The sequence below is a fragment of the Osmerus mordax genome, chromosome 2 (genome assembly GCF_038355195.1).
Source record: "Osmerus mordax isolate fOsmMor3 chromosome 2, fOsmMor3.pri, whole genome shotgun sequence".
Classification (NCBI taxonomy): domain Eukaryota; kingdom Metazoa; phylum Chordata; class Actinopteri; order Osmeriformes; family Osmeridae; genus Osmerus; species Osmerus mordax.
The window spans coordinates 6433806-6448691 of NC_090051.1; the positions used below are offsets into that span (position 1 = coordinate 6433806).

The 14886-nt window shown below is 41.1% G+C and overlaps 1 protein-coding gene across 1 annotated transcript; it reads left to right on the forward strand.

Annotated features, from left to right (window-relative positions):
* The first annotated feature begins 11648 nt into the window (after positions 1 to 11648).
* Positions 11649 to 14427, forward strand: commd6 (COMM domain containing 6). The gene is made up of 7 exons (XM_067258587.1): positions 11649 to 11766; positions 12021 to 12079; positions 12438 to 12503; positions 12601 to 12677; positions 13021 to 13189; positions 13392 to 13544; positions 13800 to 14427. The coding sequence occupies exons 1-7, from the start codon at positions 11742 to 11744 to the stop codon at positions 13848 to 13850; spliced, it is 600 nt and encodes a 199-aa protein (XP_067114688.1). The 5' UTR covers positions 11649 to 11741; the 3' UTR covers positions 13851 to 14427.
* The last annotated feature ends 459 nt before the right edge of the window (positions 14428 to 14886 follow it).

Genomic DNA, 14886 nt, shown 5'->3' on the forward strand with positions numbered 1-14886 from the left:
ACTTTGTGATATGACACACAATTGTGATGTGTAATGTACAATATAAGATGATATTATTAAGGAAGTACATCTACTTTCGGAAACAGTAGTCTACTATTTCACTGAAGTATTAGCATCATTACATTAGCCTGTGTTTCCCGGGCAACACATACTACAGTGGTCTATGATGTAGCGTTATCTGTTTTCAATCGTTAAAATAAACATTCCTCACATATACATTTTCGTTGTAGGATTTATTCTGACATTAGAAAACGATTTGTTGGTGAAATTACCATTACCTGTGGTTTCAAACCAGTGTAGCTCACTGCAACGCTGTAGCTTACGCGAGACACACTACAAAAACATCTAGCTACAGTACACAGCTGTTTAGGAAGTCAAACGGCGACAGAACATGTTCGGCACTCCCCTTACTTAAATCAAAAGTCTATCTAACTACTAACCTGAACTTCATTGCCACAGCCTAAACGTTGTCAATCTGTTCATGAAAATAATTAATTTCAGCCTAAACCGTACAACGGAACGTTAAATCCAATTCAACCAACGCAATCGCTACCAAGACGAACACAGCAGTAGCCTAGTACTGTACCGTAGTAGTACAATTTACCGGGGCAGCTTCTCAACACAGGGTTATATCGCATTTTGCGTTGTTACTGACAATGATCGCTACCAGTGAGCTTTTTATGAATGAGCAATTTTCCACTAAATAAATGTCAAGCTTATTTACGTTTTGGGGGGCATATTTTCAGTTAGCAGATGGTACCGTTTGAATTGCGATTCCATCTTCTACTGCCGGGTAACGTCGTAGAATAATCTTCAAAGGGGTTGTTTATTCATGAATGAATGCAATATGAGTAGGCTAAATGCCTGAAAATATCATGAGAAGAGAAAAACTTAAAATGACGTTTAAATCATAGAGATTAGGTCAATTTTTACACCGGTCTGCAATAATGTCACGAAAACACGCGTGACTACCTTTGGCAGAACATTCGTTTGGCATCTGTTAACTTGGGGGATAGCTAGGCTAACTATAGCTTTACTGCAAGGCAGCTGCAGAAACGCCACAAGCAAAGAGGCCAGGGTGATAAATATTTACTCATTTTACTTTGTGATATGACACACAATTGTGATGTGTAATGTACAATATAAGCTGATATTATTAAGGAAGTACATCTACTTTCGGAAACAGTAGTCTACTATTTCACTGACATATTAGCATCATGACATTAGCCTGTGTTGCCCGGGCAACACATACTACAGTGGTCTATGATGTATCTGTTTTCAATCGTTAAAACAAACATTCCTCACATATACATTTTCGTTGTAGGATTTATTCTGACATTAGTAAACGATTTGTTGCTGAAATTACCATTACCTGTGGTTTCAAACCAGTGTAGCTCACTGCAACGCTGTAGCCTACTGTACCCGAGACACTAGTGTGAGTAGCTAACAACAACTCCTCAGCTGTTTAAGTCAAACGGCAACAGAACATGTTCGGCACTCCCCTTACTCAAAAGTCTTTCAGTAGGGAAACTATCTGACTACTAACCTGAACTTCATTGCCACAGCCTAAACTTTGTCAATCTGTTCATGAAAATAATTAATTTCAGCCTAAACCGTACAACTGAACGTTTAATCGAATTCAACCAACGCAATCGCTATCAAGACTAACACAGCAGTAGTCTAGTACTGTACTGTAGTAGTAGAATTTACCGGGGCAGCTTCTCCACACAGGGCTATATCGCATTTTGAGTTGTTACTGACAATGATCGCTACCAGTGAGCTTTTTATGAATGAGCTATTTTCCACTAAATAAATGTCAAGCTTATTTACGTTTTTGGGGGCATATTTTCAGTTAGCAGATGGTACTGTTTGAATCGCGATTCTATCTTCTGCCGGTAAAGTCGTAGAATAATCTTCAAAGGGGGTTCTTTGTTAATGAATGAATGCAATATGAGTAGGCTAAATGCCTGAAAATATCACGAGAAGGGACAACTTAAAAGGACGTTTAAGTCATAGAGATTAGGTCCATTTGTACACCGGTCTGCCAAATGTATTCGTTTTGATTCAGCCTGTCAGCTGCCTCTTGCAGGGGAAATGAGAAGACATCATATTTCATTCTACACTTCACTCGTATTTTGAGTTGTAAATGAGCAGCAAAAAAAAGATGCTTTTAAATCTATGTAATCTTTATAAATAATAAGTAGGCCCGATGCATTTTTATATAAAATATACAGACCCCTGTGCAACCGACGCAAGCAAGCACACCCTACAATTTCCCCAGAAATTGTACCCTCTCTAGTTATTATAGCTATTACCTATACTTTTCTTTAAACAGTGATTGACTTTGATCGCTAACATTAATATTATAGTTATTAACTATACCTACACTGTCATTCAGCAGTACTGTAACACTTACAACTCTAGTTACACAGTGTTACTAGTTGCCTGAACACCTGAATTCCCTTCGGGGTCAATATAGTGATTGAGTAAAAAATGTCTCTACCTTTGTTGACCATGGCCGTGGCTTTTTCTGGGTCATTGCAGGTACAGTGAAGGACACCTCCCACCCTCATGGTTAACACCTCAGATATGGCCTCTAGTGCCCCCCTCTGGTCCTGGCTGGCAGAGGAAGATGGCCGCAGCCTGCTCTGTGAGCTGTTTCTACCAACAATCCCTTGGCTGGGGCCCGGCGGAAACTTGAAGGACCAGTCCAGAGACGAGTCGCTGCTGTCACTGTCGTCTAAGGATGCATTGCTGTCGGAGTCGGCCCTGTCCTCCTTCCACATCCATTTTAGGTGATTGTTCATCGGGACACGTTCATCCGGAAGAAAGATGACCAGGCCAAGGAAGTTCTCCATCAGTTGTTTGAATGCCAAGTGGAGGAACTTATAAATCAAAGGACTGAAGAGCTCCCAGTCCAGGCACTGCTTGGCCTCCAGGTTCTGGACGTTGGGCTGGGAGTGGCAGCGGCTTTTCGAGGGGAATCGTCCCATCTGTGTCTCCAGGAGAAGATGATATATTTGAATAATCAGCTCCTCGGAGAAGCAGTCGATCCTCGCCTGCAACACCCTCGTACCAGTGCTTTGGGACACCAGCAGGCGGTCCAGGTCGTACTCGGCCTGGTCGAAGGACGAGACGGAGGAGCCTTCGTCACTTTCGCAGTCTTCGTCATCAGAGACGGATCTGGAAGCTGAGTGTGCCATCTGCACAACGGTGTCCAGCATTTTTTGAGCAGTGAGGTTGAGGTTGTGGCAACTGGCAACACTGTTGGCCTCACTCCTGGGACTAGGGCTCCTGGTGGCTGACTTGGAGAAGAGAGGAGTGGTCTCCTCCTTCTGCAGGTTCTCTTCCTCCTGCTCCTCCTTGCTGGCAGAGCTGCACTCCTCCTGCTGGGTGTAGAGAGGGAGGCTTTCCTGACACGAGGGTGTGCAAGCCTCCTTCTCCTCCCTTCCCTGGACCATGTTTCCCAGCAGCTCTCCCTGGCTGCTGCTGCTGCTCCTCCTGCTTCTTAGAACACCCTCAGGTTGGTCTGAGCCCTGAGAAGAGGCCCGGACCTGGGACTGACGAGAGCATGAACTCTCCCTCCTGAGGTCTGGAGAAGCCACAGGGCTGAAACATATCTTCTCACTCAACACCCCAGACCGGACTGGAGACAGCAGACCTGAAGATCTGCTGCTCATGGAGACACAGTTGCTGTGGGAGGAAGCGGCAGACAGCGGGTCTTGGCTGAGGTGAGGGACCTGGTAAAGGGCCATAGCGGGCAGCACCCCCTCATCGACCACATGGAGAACCCACTCCATCATCTCCTCTGAATGCTTCTCCAGCTCAGCTATGTTCTTGTTCTGAGAGAGAGAGAGAGAGAGAGAGAGAGAGAGAGAGAGAGAGAGAGAGAGAGAGAGAGAGAGAGAGAGAGAGAGAGAGAGACAGACAGACAGAGAAAAGGGGGAGAGGAAAAGAGACAGAGAAAAGGACGTGGAGAGAGAAGAGAGAAAGGCAGAGTAAAAAAAGGGGGAGAAAATTAAATTGCAGTACAGATACACAGTTATTGTCAAGCTGAGTAAAAAAATATAGTGAGTTATGAAATAAGCAGTTTATCTACCTTTCTCAACAGGACCTTTTTGATGAGTCTCCACTGACTGTAACAAGAACAAGAATGGATGTGTTACACTCTACAGTACAATGACAACTAACGAGACATCGTAACATTGTGTTCATCAGGGCAGTAGCCTAAAGAGGACGTTAACAGGGACACTTACGAATGGGACGTCATAGCTTCTAACAGAGGCTGGGGCGTGGTCTCCCGGGTCACTGGGTCATCCAGGGTGGGAGGTGAAGACGGTGGAGACTGAGCCTGAGGTTGGCGTGGAGTTAGAGGTAGAGACGGAGGTGATGTGGTTGGAGATGAAGGTGGAGGTAGAGAAGAGTTTGTTCTCTCCCCATCATCGGGTGTGGACCTGCAGCTTAGGGTCTTAGGTTCCTCTGGGCTGAATGGCACAGAGGCTGATGGTCTTATTGGTGGAAGAACACCTACATGTAGAGGAAAGTCATAGTGTGATTGGTGGATCCCTCTCTTGATAGAAAGTGATCATTCAATCATTAATGTTTTACTTTTGATACATTAATAAATCGATACTCACAGTAGCTGGTCTTGGACATGAGAGGCATCTTCACACATGCACCACCAATCACCTGCAGGCAAGACAAACGCTTAGCAAGGCATAGTAACATCAAAGTTATCAGAGTTGTTGGAGACGCGGAGGTAGATTAAGTTGAGGGGAAGTAGGTGGTGTCTGTAGTACTCAGTGAGGGGATGAGGGCCGTTTACTCACCATCCTGCCTGGTCCTGACAGTTTCTGGGCCAGGTGTGAACCTTGTTCAGCAGCTGGCGTACGGCCTCCAGTACCCACATCAACCCTCCAGGACTCTGCCTGGGGTCCCTTGTTAGCCCCTCCAGCTTTGTCCGATCCTGCAGCCTTCCTGCCAGCCTTGGTGTTGCGGCCGGCCTCAATGCATTGAGGAGGCTTTGGCACCAGGTCCTGATACAACAACAACAATATTAATGGCAAAGGCGGATGTGTTACATCATCATAACGACATACTTATATTGTATGCTTCAACTTCCTCTCTCAACCTACAGGTCCATAGAGTGAAACTGCTTACAATTTAAAACTTCTTAGATTAACAAACTCTTAAATTGGTTCTGCTGTGCCACATGTGAGACATGTGTTTCCAAAGCACTAACACTATTATCAGAATGATATAATATTGTATTTGAGATTATGTTAATGTTACACTATTTGGTCAAATACAGATGCCATTCCCTGGCTGTAACCACTGAAATACTGTTCAACTACACTACACTTCTGATTCTACTATTTGCATGTCGTTTTGGATCAAATGAGTCTGCTAAATGAATATAATATCGAATGTGTTGAGTTTCTGTAGGCAGTGGTTTTTACCTGGAGGAGGTTCTGCTGTTCTGGGGACCTCCTGTCATGGGGCTGCAGGGTAGGAAACTTCAGTCCAGGCTCTGGCCAACAGGGTGGCAGGGGCAACTGGGATACAGTTGTGTCACGGAGACGTGCAGGCTGGACACACACACATCATGTAAACACACACACACACACACACACACAAACAAGGTGGAGTAGGTGGGATTGAGGTTACAATTAGCAGTGAAACACGAGAAGAGAGAGAGAGGTGCCTTGAACAGAATAGTTTTTATATTTTGATTAAGAAATATAACTTGGAAATCTGAATTTTGACTAGGTCTACGGTACTTATCAAGTTAGGTCAGTGTTAAACACAACTGTTAAACTCAAACTAAAGAAAGAAATAATTCTCAATAATACAAAGAACCAAATATTTTCGTGTTTTAAAAGTTTTAGCTAGGTCTGCCTCAAGATAACCAGACTTACCTTCTGTTTAGGCCTCCATACTCGTAGTCTTTTATGTTTTGAGATGTCATCCATGTTTTTACACTCAGTAAGGATGACAAAATAGGAAATCACTTCAACAAAATGAAAAGTTTTTCGACTCCTTGCCTAATGAGCATTTCCTTCATTACTGACAGATGTGATTTTTTGGGATTAGTTATTATCATTTGGTAAAGTGCGTCACAATCCTTGTATGATGTCATAATTTGACGACGTGCGGTGTCTCTCCCAAAACAATGCGTTTTTGACAGAAAAGTGCAATTGCAATGTTTTAAACTAAATAGGTTGGGAAATCGTTGACAGTGTGAATTGTACAGCGTTTCTACATCCTGTACCCAGTGCTATCCAAATACTACTTTCACGTAAAAAAAACACACGGTGAGGAATCAACTTTGCTGTTAAAATATAAAGACTGGCTTTATTGACACACGCACGCTTACATTCATGGGTTGCATGTCAATCTCATTATCGCATCTCATTGGTTATCACATTATAATTGAGAGGACATATTAGGACATGGCAGCCGCCCCAGTATAAATCGGCTGTGCCTCAGCAAATTCTCAAGTTTGAGTTTTAACAATTTACTTTGTCAGTGCATTCATTTAGATTGATAATCAAAAGCAAAAGAAACAGTATCCAAATCAACGCTTGAGAAATCAAAGCAGTTAAACTGAAAACACAAACCCACAAAATCTGCCGGCAGATTTCCATGTCCGCGCGCTCTTCTGGCTTGCTACAATATCTGCAATACCTGAAGTTGAGAGGTCGGCAAATATGTAAGAATTGAGGTAGGCAAAGAAAACATAATGAAACTAGAGGATACAATTTCTGGGGAAATTGTAGGGTGTGCTTGCTTGCGTCGGTTGCACAGGGGTCTGTATATTTTATATAAAAATGCATCGGGCCTACTTATTATTTATAAAGATTACATAGATTTAAAAGCATCTTTTTTTTGCTGCTCATTTACAACTCAAAATACGAGTGAAGTGTAGAATGAAATATGATTTCTTCTCATTTCCCCTGCAAGAGGCAGCTGACAGGCTGAATCAAAACGAATACATTTGGCAGACCGGTGTAAAAATGGACCTAATCTCTATGACTTAAACGTCCTTTTAAGTTTTCCCTTCTCGTGATATTTTCAGGAATTTAGCCTACTCATATTGCATTCATTCATTAATAAAGAACCCCCTTTGAAGATTATTCTACGACGTTACCGGCAGAAGATAGAATCGCGATTCAAACAGTACCATCTGCTAACTGAAAATATGCCCCCCAAAACGTAAATAAGCTTGACATTTATTCAGTGGAAAATCGCTCATTCATAAAAAGCTCACTGGTAGCGATCATTGTCAGTAACAACGCAAAATGCGATATAAGGGGAGTGCCGAACATGTTCTGTCGCCGTTTGACTTCCTACAGCTGTGTAGATGTTTTTGTAGTGTCTCGCGTAGGCTACAGCGTTGCAGTGATACACTGGATTGAAACCACAGGTAATGATAATTTCACCCACAAATCGTTTACTTGTAATCTAATGTCATAATAAATCCTACAACGAAAATGTATATGTGAGGAATGTTTATTTTAACAATTGAAAACAGATACATCATAGACCACTGTAGTATGTGTTGCCCGGGCAACACAGGCTAATGTCATGATGCTAATACTTCAGTGAAATAGTAGACTACTGTTTCCGAAAGTAGATGTACTTCCTTAATAATATCAGCTTATATTGTACATTACACATCACAATTGTGTGTCATATCACAAAGTAAAATGAGTAAATAGTTATCACCCTGGCCTCTTTTCTTGTGGCGTTTCTGCAGCTGCCTTGCAGTAAAGCTATAGTTAGCCTAGCTATCCCCCAAGTTAACAGATGCGAAACGAATGTTCTGCCAAAGGTAGTCACGCGTGTTTTCGTGACATTAGTGCAGACCGGTGTAAAAATTGACCTAATCTCTATGACTTAAACGTCATTTTAAGTTTTTCCCTTCTCATGATATTTTCAGGCATTTAGCCTACTCATATTGCATTCATTCATGAATAAACAACCCCTTTGAAGATTATTCTATGACGTTACCCGGCAGTAGAAGATGGAATCGCGATTCAAACGGTACCATCTGCTAACTGAAAATATGCCCCCCAAAACGTAAATAAGCTTGACATTTATTTAGTGGAAAATCGCTCATTCATAAAAAGCTCACTGGTAGCGATCATTGTCAGTAAAAACGCAAAATGCGATATAGCCCTGTGTGGAGAAGCTGCCCCGGTAAATTGTACTACTACGGTACAGTACTAGACTACTGCTGTGTTCGTCTTGGTAGCGATTGCGTTGGTTGAATTGGATTTAACGTTCAGTTGTAGGTTTAGGCTGAAATTAATTATTTTCATGAACAGATTGACAACGTTTAGGCTGTGGCAATGAAGTTCAGGTTAGTAGTTAGATAGACTTTTGATTTAAGTAAGGGGAGTACCGAACATTTTCTGTCGCCGTTTGACTTCCTAAACAGCTGTGTACTGTAGCTAGATGTTTTTGTAGTGTGTCTCGCGTAAGCTACAGCGTTGCAGTGAGCTACACTGGTTTGAAACCACAGGTAATGGTAATTTCACCAACAAATCGTTTTCTAATGTCAGAATAAATCCTACAACGAAAATGTATATGTGAGGAATGTTTATTTTAACGATTGAAAACAGATAACGCTACATCATAGACCACTGTAGTATGTGTTGCCCGGGAAACACAGGCTAATGTCATGATGCTAATACTATTTCACTGAAGTATTAGTAATACTTCAGTGAAATAGTAGACTACTGTTTCCGAAAGTAGATGTACTTCCTTAATAATATCAGCTTATATTGTACATTACACATCACAATTGTGTGTCATATCACAAAGTAAAATGAGTAAATAGTTATCACCCTGGCCTCTTTTCTTGTGGCGTTTCTGCAGCTGCCTTGCAGTAAAGCTATAGTTAGCCTAGCTATCCCCCAAGTTAACAGATGCTAAACGAATGTTCTGGCAAAGGTAGTCACGCGTGTTTTCGTGACGTTAGTGACGCAGTGACGTTAGTAACGTCAGTGTCTGTGGCTAGCAAATTAGCCACCGTTAGCTTCACTTTTCGCCACAAAAACTTAACTTACGCTTAAACCATGCAACGGAACGTAAATTCCAATAGAAGCAACTCAATCGCTACCAAGACGAAACTTTTGACACCTACGTTGTCTATGTAGGCCAAATATTGACTGAGTTTTAGGGGGGCAAAAAGAAATAAAAAAAATAATAATATATATGTGAGAGAACAAAGGTTGTGCTCTCGCCGAAGGCTTGAGCACACCCAACTAAAGAAAGTTTATAAGTAATAGGCCTACCAATCATCTTATCTAGACTTAAGCATTATAACAACGTGAGTCCAAAATATGATATTACATGAAGCTCAAAAAACAGTAAGCTATTTGCTTTTAAATTATTGCAAAAAAAATTGTCTCGTGTGATTAATTACGCTCGGACTAACTGAGGCTATGCCTAAACTGATATCAAACGTACTTCCCCAAACTGTAATTATAGTGGGTTAAGCAAGGGAAAGTTTGTATAGTGCATTTTTTCACACTTCATGTAGGCCTACGCAGCAAGCTTGAAATATATATATATATTTTAATATGAGTAATGAGGGGCCTGTGCCCCAGTAGACAAGTAACAACGCCCCTGTTACATTGCATGAATTTGATCCATAATTAAGCACAACACACCATAAACACACAGTAGAAAAATAAGTTAGCTTTATGATTATTTTATGCATCCACCATTGTGTCTGACGATAACATTTGGCAATACTACTTTTACAGTGGTGATGGCACCACTTTATCAGGATATCTCAACAGAAAATATTTTTTTATAACAGAATACCTGGCTGAGACGATGTATCTACCTATTAGCATGAAATAAGTTACCTGTTTCAGTATGAATACTGGCTGCATACACATTGACATACTGAGGCTAGTAAGCACAGAACAAATATAAGTTTTAATCACACATAACCTTCTTAATCCTTAATATGATTAATATAGGACATAGAGCTGTCGAGTCCCTGCTTTGGTGGATCACCTGTGGAGTCAGATCTGAGAGGTAGGACCCCAGCTAACTGGGGACGTCCTGGGGATGTAATTTTGTTAGCTGGGACACACCTGCTCGATCTCAAAACACAGAATCTCAAAACATCTAATCTAGATGATGTCCATAATCTACTAGGCTACTAGTAGATGTACACTATTATAATATATAGGTTAACCTACGCAACAAACACAAAAATGCAAACCCTGTATCAAAATATTTTTGTTGACACGGACCGGTACAAAAAAGTTTTTTTAGTGAAGGGAATGGCAATCCAATCAGAAGTATTACAGGGCAGGGTTGGACGTCTGACCCCTTCTATATGATGTATCTGTTCAATCGTTAAAATAAACATTCCTCACATATACATTTTTGTTGTAGGATTTATTCTGACATTAGTAAACGATTTGTTGGTGAAATTACCATTACCTGCGGTTTCAAACCAGTGTAGCTCACTGCAAAGCTGTAGCTTACGCGAGACACTACAAAAACATCTACAGTACTGTACACAGCTGTTTAGGAAGTCAAACGGCGACAGAACATGTTCGGCACTCCCCTTACTTAAATCAAAAGTCTATCTAACTTCTAACCTGAACTTCATTGCCACAGCCTAAACGTTGTCAATCTGTTCATGAAAATAATTAATTTCAGCCTAAACCGTACAACGGAACGTTAAATCCAATTCAACCAACGCAATCGCTACCAAGACGAACACAGCAGTAGTCTAGTACTGTACCTTAGTAGTACAATTTACCGGGGCAGCTTCTCCACACAGGGCTATATCGCATTTTGCGTTGTTACTGACAATGATCGCTACCAGTGAGCTTTTTATGAATGAGCGATTTTCCACTAAATAAATGTCAAGCTTATTTACGTTTTGGGGGGCATATTTTCAGTTAGCAAATGGTACTGTTTGAATCGCGATTCCATCTTCTACTGCCGGGTAACGTCGTAGAATAATCTTCAAAGGGGGTTCTTTATTAATGAATGAATGCAATGAGTAGGCTAAATGCCTGAAAATATCATGAGAAGGGAAAAACTTAAAATGACGTTTAAATCATAGAGATTAGGTCAATTTTTACACCGGTCTGACACATTTATTCGTCTATTTCATTCTACACTTCACGCATATTTTCAGTTGTAAATGAGCAGCAAAAAAAAAAATGCTTTTAAATCTATGTAATCTTTATAAATAATAAGTATGCATTTTTCTATAACATATACAGAAATATCAGTTGTAAAAATGTCATTCAAAAACGGACCCCTGTGCAACCGACGCAAGCAAGCACAGCACACCCTACAATTTCCCCAGAAATTGTACCCTCTCTAGTTCTCTTTGATTTAGTTGGTTTCATGATACTGACCTCAATCGAGTGAGTCATATTTTAATAGCAACACCGCCACCTTTCTTGATGTGTCTATGTATATATCTCTCTCTCTCGTCTGTCTATTCATTCATACATCAGAAAATCCCCCATACACACAAAAGGCTGTTAAACTGGACTATACAGTAAATGAAATCCCAGAGTCTACAGTCTGGTCGGTGTGTTCCCGTCAAGAATCTTCTAATCATAGCCTTTAACGACATGATGTGCACGGCCATGCGAGGGCGCTATTGCCTATCAAAGAAAGATATCAGAGATTCTATACTTATAGCTTGCTAATGTCCTCGTTCTGAAGAAGGTTCAGGTAATTTAAAGATGCCAGGACTTGAACCATCATCTGGTAGGTTTTAGCATGGAAGTTTTCACATGATGTATATAGTGTCACACAATTTACTTAACACAAGGTAGCTAATACATCAACTAGGCATGCTACGCTAACGTGTTAGCTGGCTAGCTTGCTTGATCGAAATGCTAGTATTATGCCAATGACAAAACACTGATTAGACTAAAATCCTAACGTTAACGAGCTAGATGGTCCAAAAAAATGATGACTTCATCTAGAATACAGTGCTCAGCGCAGTTTTACTTTTTTAGGTGTGGAAAGAATTGTGGAAAACATTGCCAAACTCCCCCCGGAACTATTCGCTCAAACAGTAAGTGCATGCATTATCACCATCGATTATGATTAATGTTAGAATTTCTGCTTCCCATCAAATACTTTGACACGCACAACAGCCTACAGTAATTAGCTGAGCTTCAAAAGTAGTGCATCTGCCATACTCACATCTCAATGACAAGACTAGTCTAAAACAAAATATAATGGTCATACTGGCAGCTACATCATGAAAAACATAAGCAATCATTGACTGAGAGGATCATAGCTTGTATAACATTGAAGCAATTTATAGGAAGCCATGTATTTTTCAGCGAACAGCTATAGCAGTGCCCAATTCTGCCATTCAAGGACTTGCTGTTGTGGTTCTGATAGCTGTAATCTGATAATCTGTCCAGTGTCAGCGGATCCTAACTCATCTCCAAGGACAGACCAGGGGAGTGGACTCTGCAGAGATTTCTGACGTCAGTCACCCATTTCCCTATTTACCTTTCACTGAAATCCTGTAATCCATATTTACGTGACTCACTGACTAAATTATCTCCACCTTAATGAGCACAGAGGTTCCAAAATGCAGGAATCCGACTGGATCAGGATGCTCTTGAGGAGGTCATCAGATTCCTCTTGTTAACTTTCAGGTATGGTTATCATTTGGCCCACAGAGTACTCTACTTGTCAGAGTAGAACATCCCTTGGCTTAGAGATTGTGCTGCTCAGAATGTTTAGGATCTCTGGAATGCTTTGGGAGATGGGCGTGAAATTGCTCCTTGAAGGAGTTTGATTCTGACGTAACACCAGGAACAGTTGATGTTTCAAATTAGTATTAGCTAATAATAGCTAAGTATTATCTTATTGTCTGTAGATTACTTAAAGGTAACTTTGTCGGTGTTATTGTCTGTATGGGTGGGCCTTTCTTTAACATTTGACTACAGTCATTAAACAGCATTACACTATACAATTTGTTTGCTTACTGTGCATCAGGTCTGCTGGGAAGAGCAACCTATCAGGTGCTGCTCTGGTGTCCAGGCTGGGAGAAGGCTGCATTAGGTGGCCCCCAGCCAGCCTGCAGGTCCTCCAGCAGCTCTGGAGCGAGCAGGGCGCTCTGGTCCACACCCAGCAGGAGGCCCAGGCCATGCTTGGCATCGGACAGGTAGTCTGTCTCCCCAGCCTCTGGGATTGGCCCCCTAGACAAATACACTATACATCTCCCAATGTTGAGTGACTTGCTTTCATGTGTTATCTGGCAAGTAAATGTGTGTCCGGCTACCTAAGGAACAGGTGCATGGGTAATGTCATGATGTCATGAGTGAAAGTTACTGATGATTGGTCATCCTTTGCTGTGGCCTGTCTAGCTTGTGGACATGCAGTGGAAGCTAGGGATGGCCGTGAGCTCGGACACGTGTCGCTCTCTCAACTCCCCCTACGTCTCCTTGCTCCTGAAGCTGGCCAACACGTCAGGACTGATAACCCAGAGGTCCTTTGAGATGACAGTGCCACAGTTCCAGGTCAGTCTGTTAAACGATTACAAGCGTAGTGGGGAAAAAAAGTCGAGCAACCTTTTGGCACCCGTTATATTTTATTAACGGTCTGTATTTTACCAGGCATAGTGCAACAATAACAATAAAACAATAGATAAGTTGATTATTTTCATTCCATCGGTCCTTGTTGATGGAATTCAGTGTACCTTAAGTTTAGGATGCTATTGTAAAACTAAATATTCAGATTGTGTGGATAGTTGGTAACCCACATTTTTGTCTCAGAACTTCTACAGACAGTTCAAGGAAATGGCTGCTGTTCTGGAGACTGTGTGACAGACAAACAGTTCTTTACTCCTGCTGAGGAATCATCCTTGTGACAGTGTTGGCTATGTTTACATGATGTATCATGAAATCTCATAAATGTGAGATGGCTTTATTAAATATCTAGTATAACTGTTTAGTTAATAACTGAAAAATGGTTTGTATGTCAAAATGTTTCATTTTCAGTGTTAATAGTTTCTTTTTTAACAGTAGATTATGTGGGTAGGTGTTGGTGACCAACCTACTGAACATATGCTATCTAGCTTCTGTCACAGGCTAAACTGTTTCTGCTTCGCACTGCTGTGTCTTATTTTGGGGATATACTGTACAAAACTGCACTCTGAAATGTTAAACCTTGTGATGCAGTTGGAACGCATAGTTGTGTGTATACCTATTTTGCCAAATAACTTATGAGCTGAATTGAAATATTCAAAATTGTTATTTTATTTGAACATGTTTTTTTTCTCTATTGTTACATTTGGTGCTGATCTTTCCTCCTTTGACATAGGTAAAACGCTTCTTCATGGGACTTAGTACAGCTTAATAAATGATGTTATGAGCACATTAAGGCTCTTCCATCCCATATCCAGACATGTGTATTTTATGTGTGCAATGAAGTTACATCGAATGCATTGTACTATATCTTGGAGGGAGAACTCTGGACTTATATCCATTGAGTTTGGTGGACACTTTTTTAATAGCTAGAAATGACTATTTATCTACACTTGTGCTGTAAGGCTCATGGCTTATGGCTTACATTGTCTGGTAATTCAATAGAATGGGGTGGTGATAATACATTTACATTTATTCATTTAGCAGACGCTTTTATCCAAAGCGACTTCCAAGAGAGAGCTTTACAAAGTGCATAGGTCACTGATCATAACAACAAGATAGCCAAAAAACATCGCGAGTAGCCAAAACATGAAGCACACATTGTGAACAACCAAAGTAAGTGCCAAAGGGAAGAACCATAAGAGAATGTAGTTAAACAAGTTACAATTAAACAACATGAACCGCTATAAGTGCAAGTGTACCTGTGGAAAAAAGC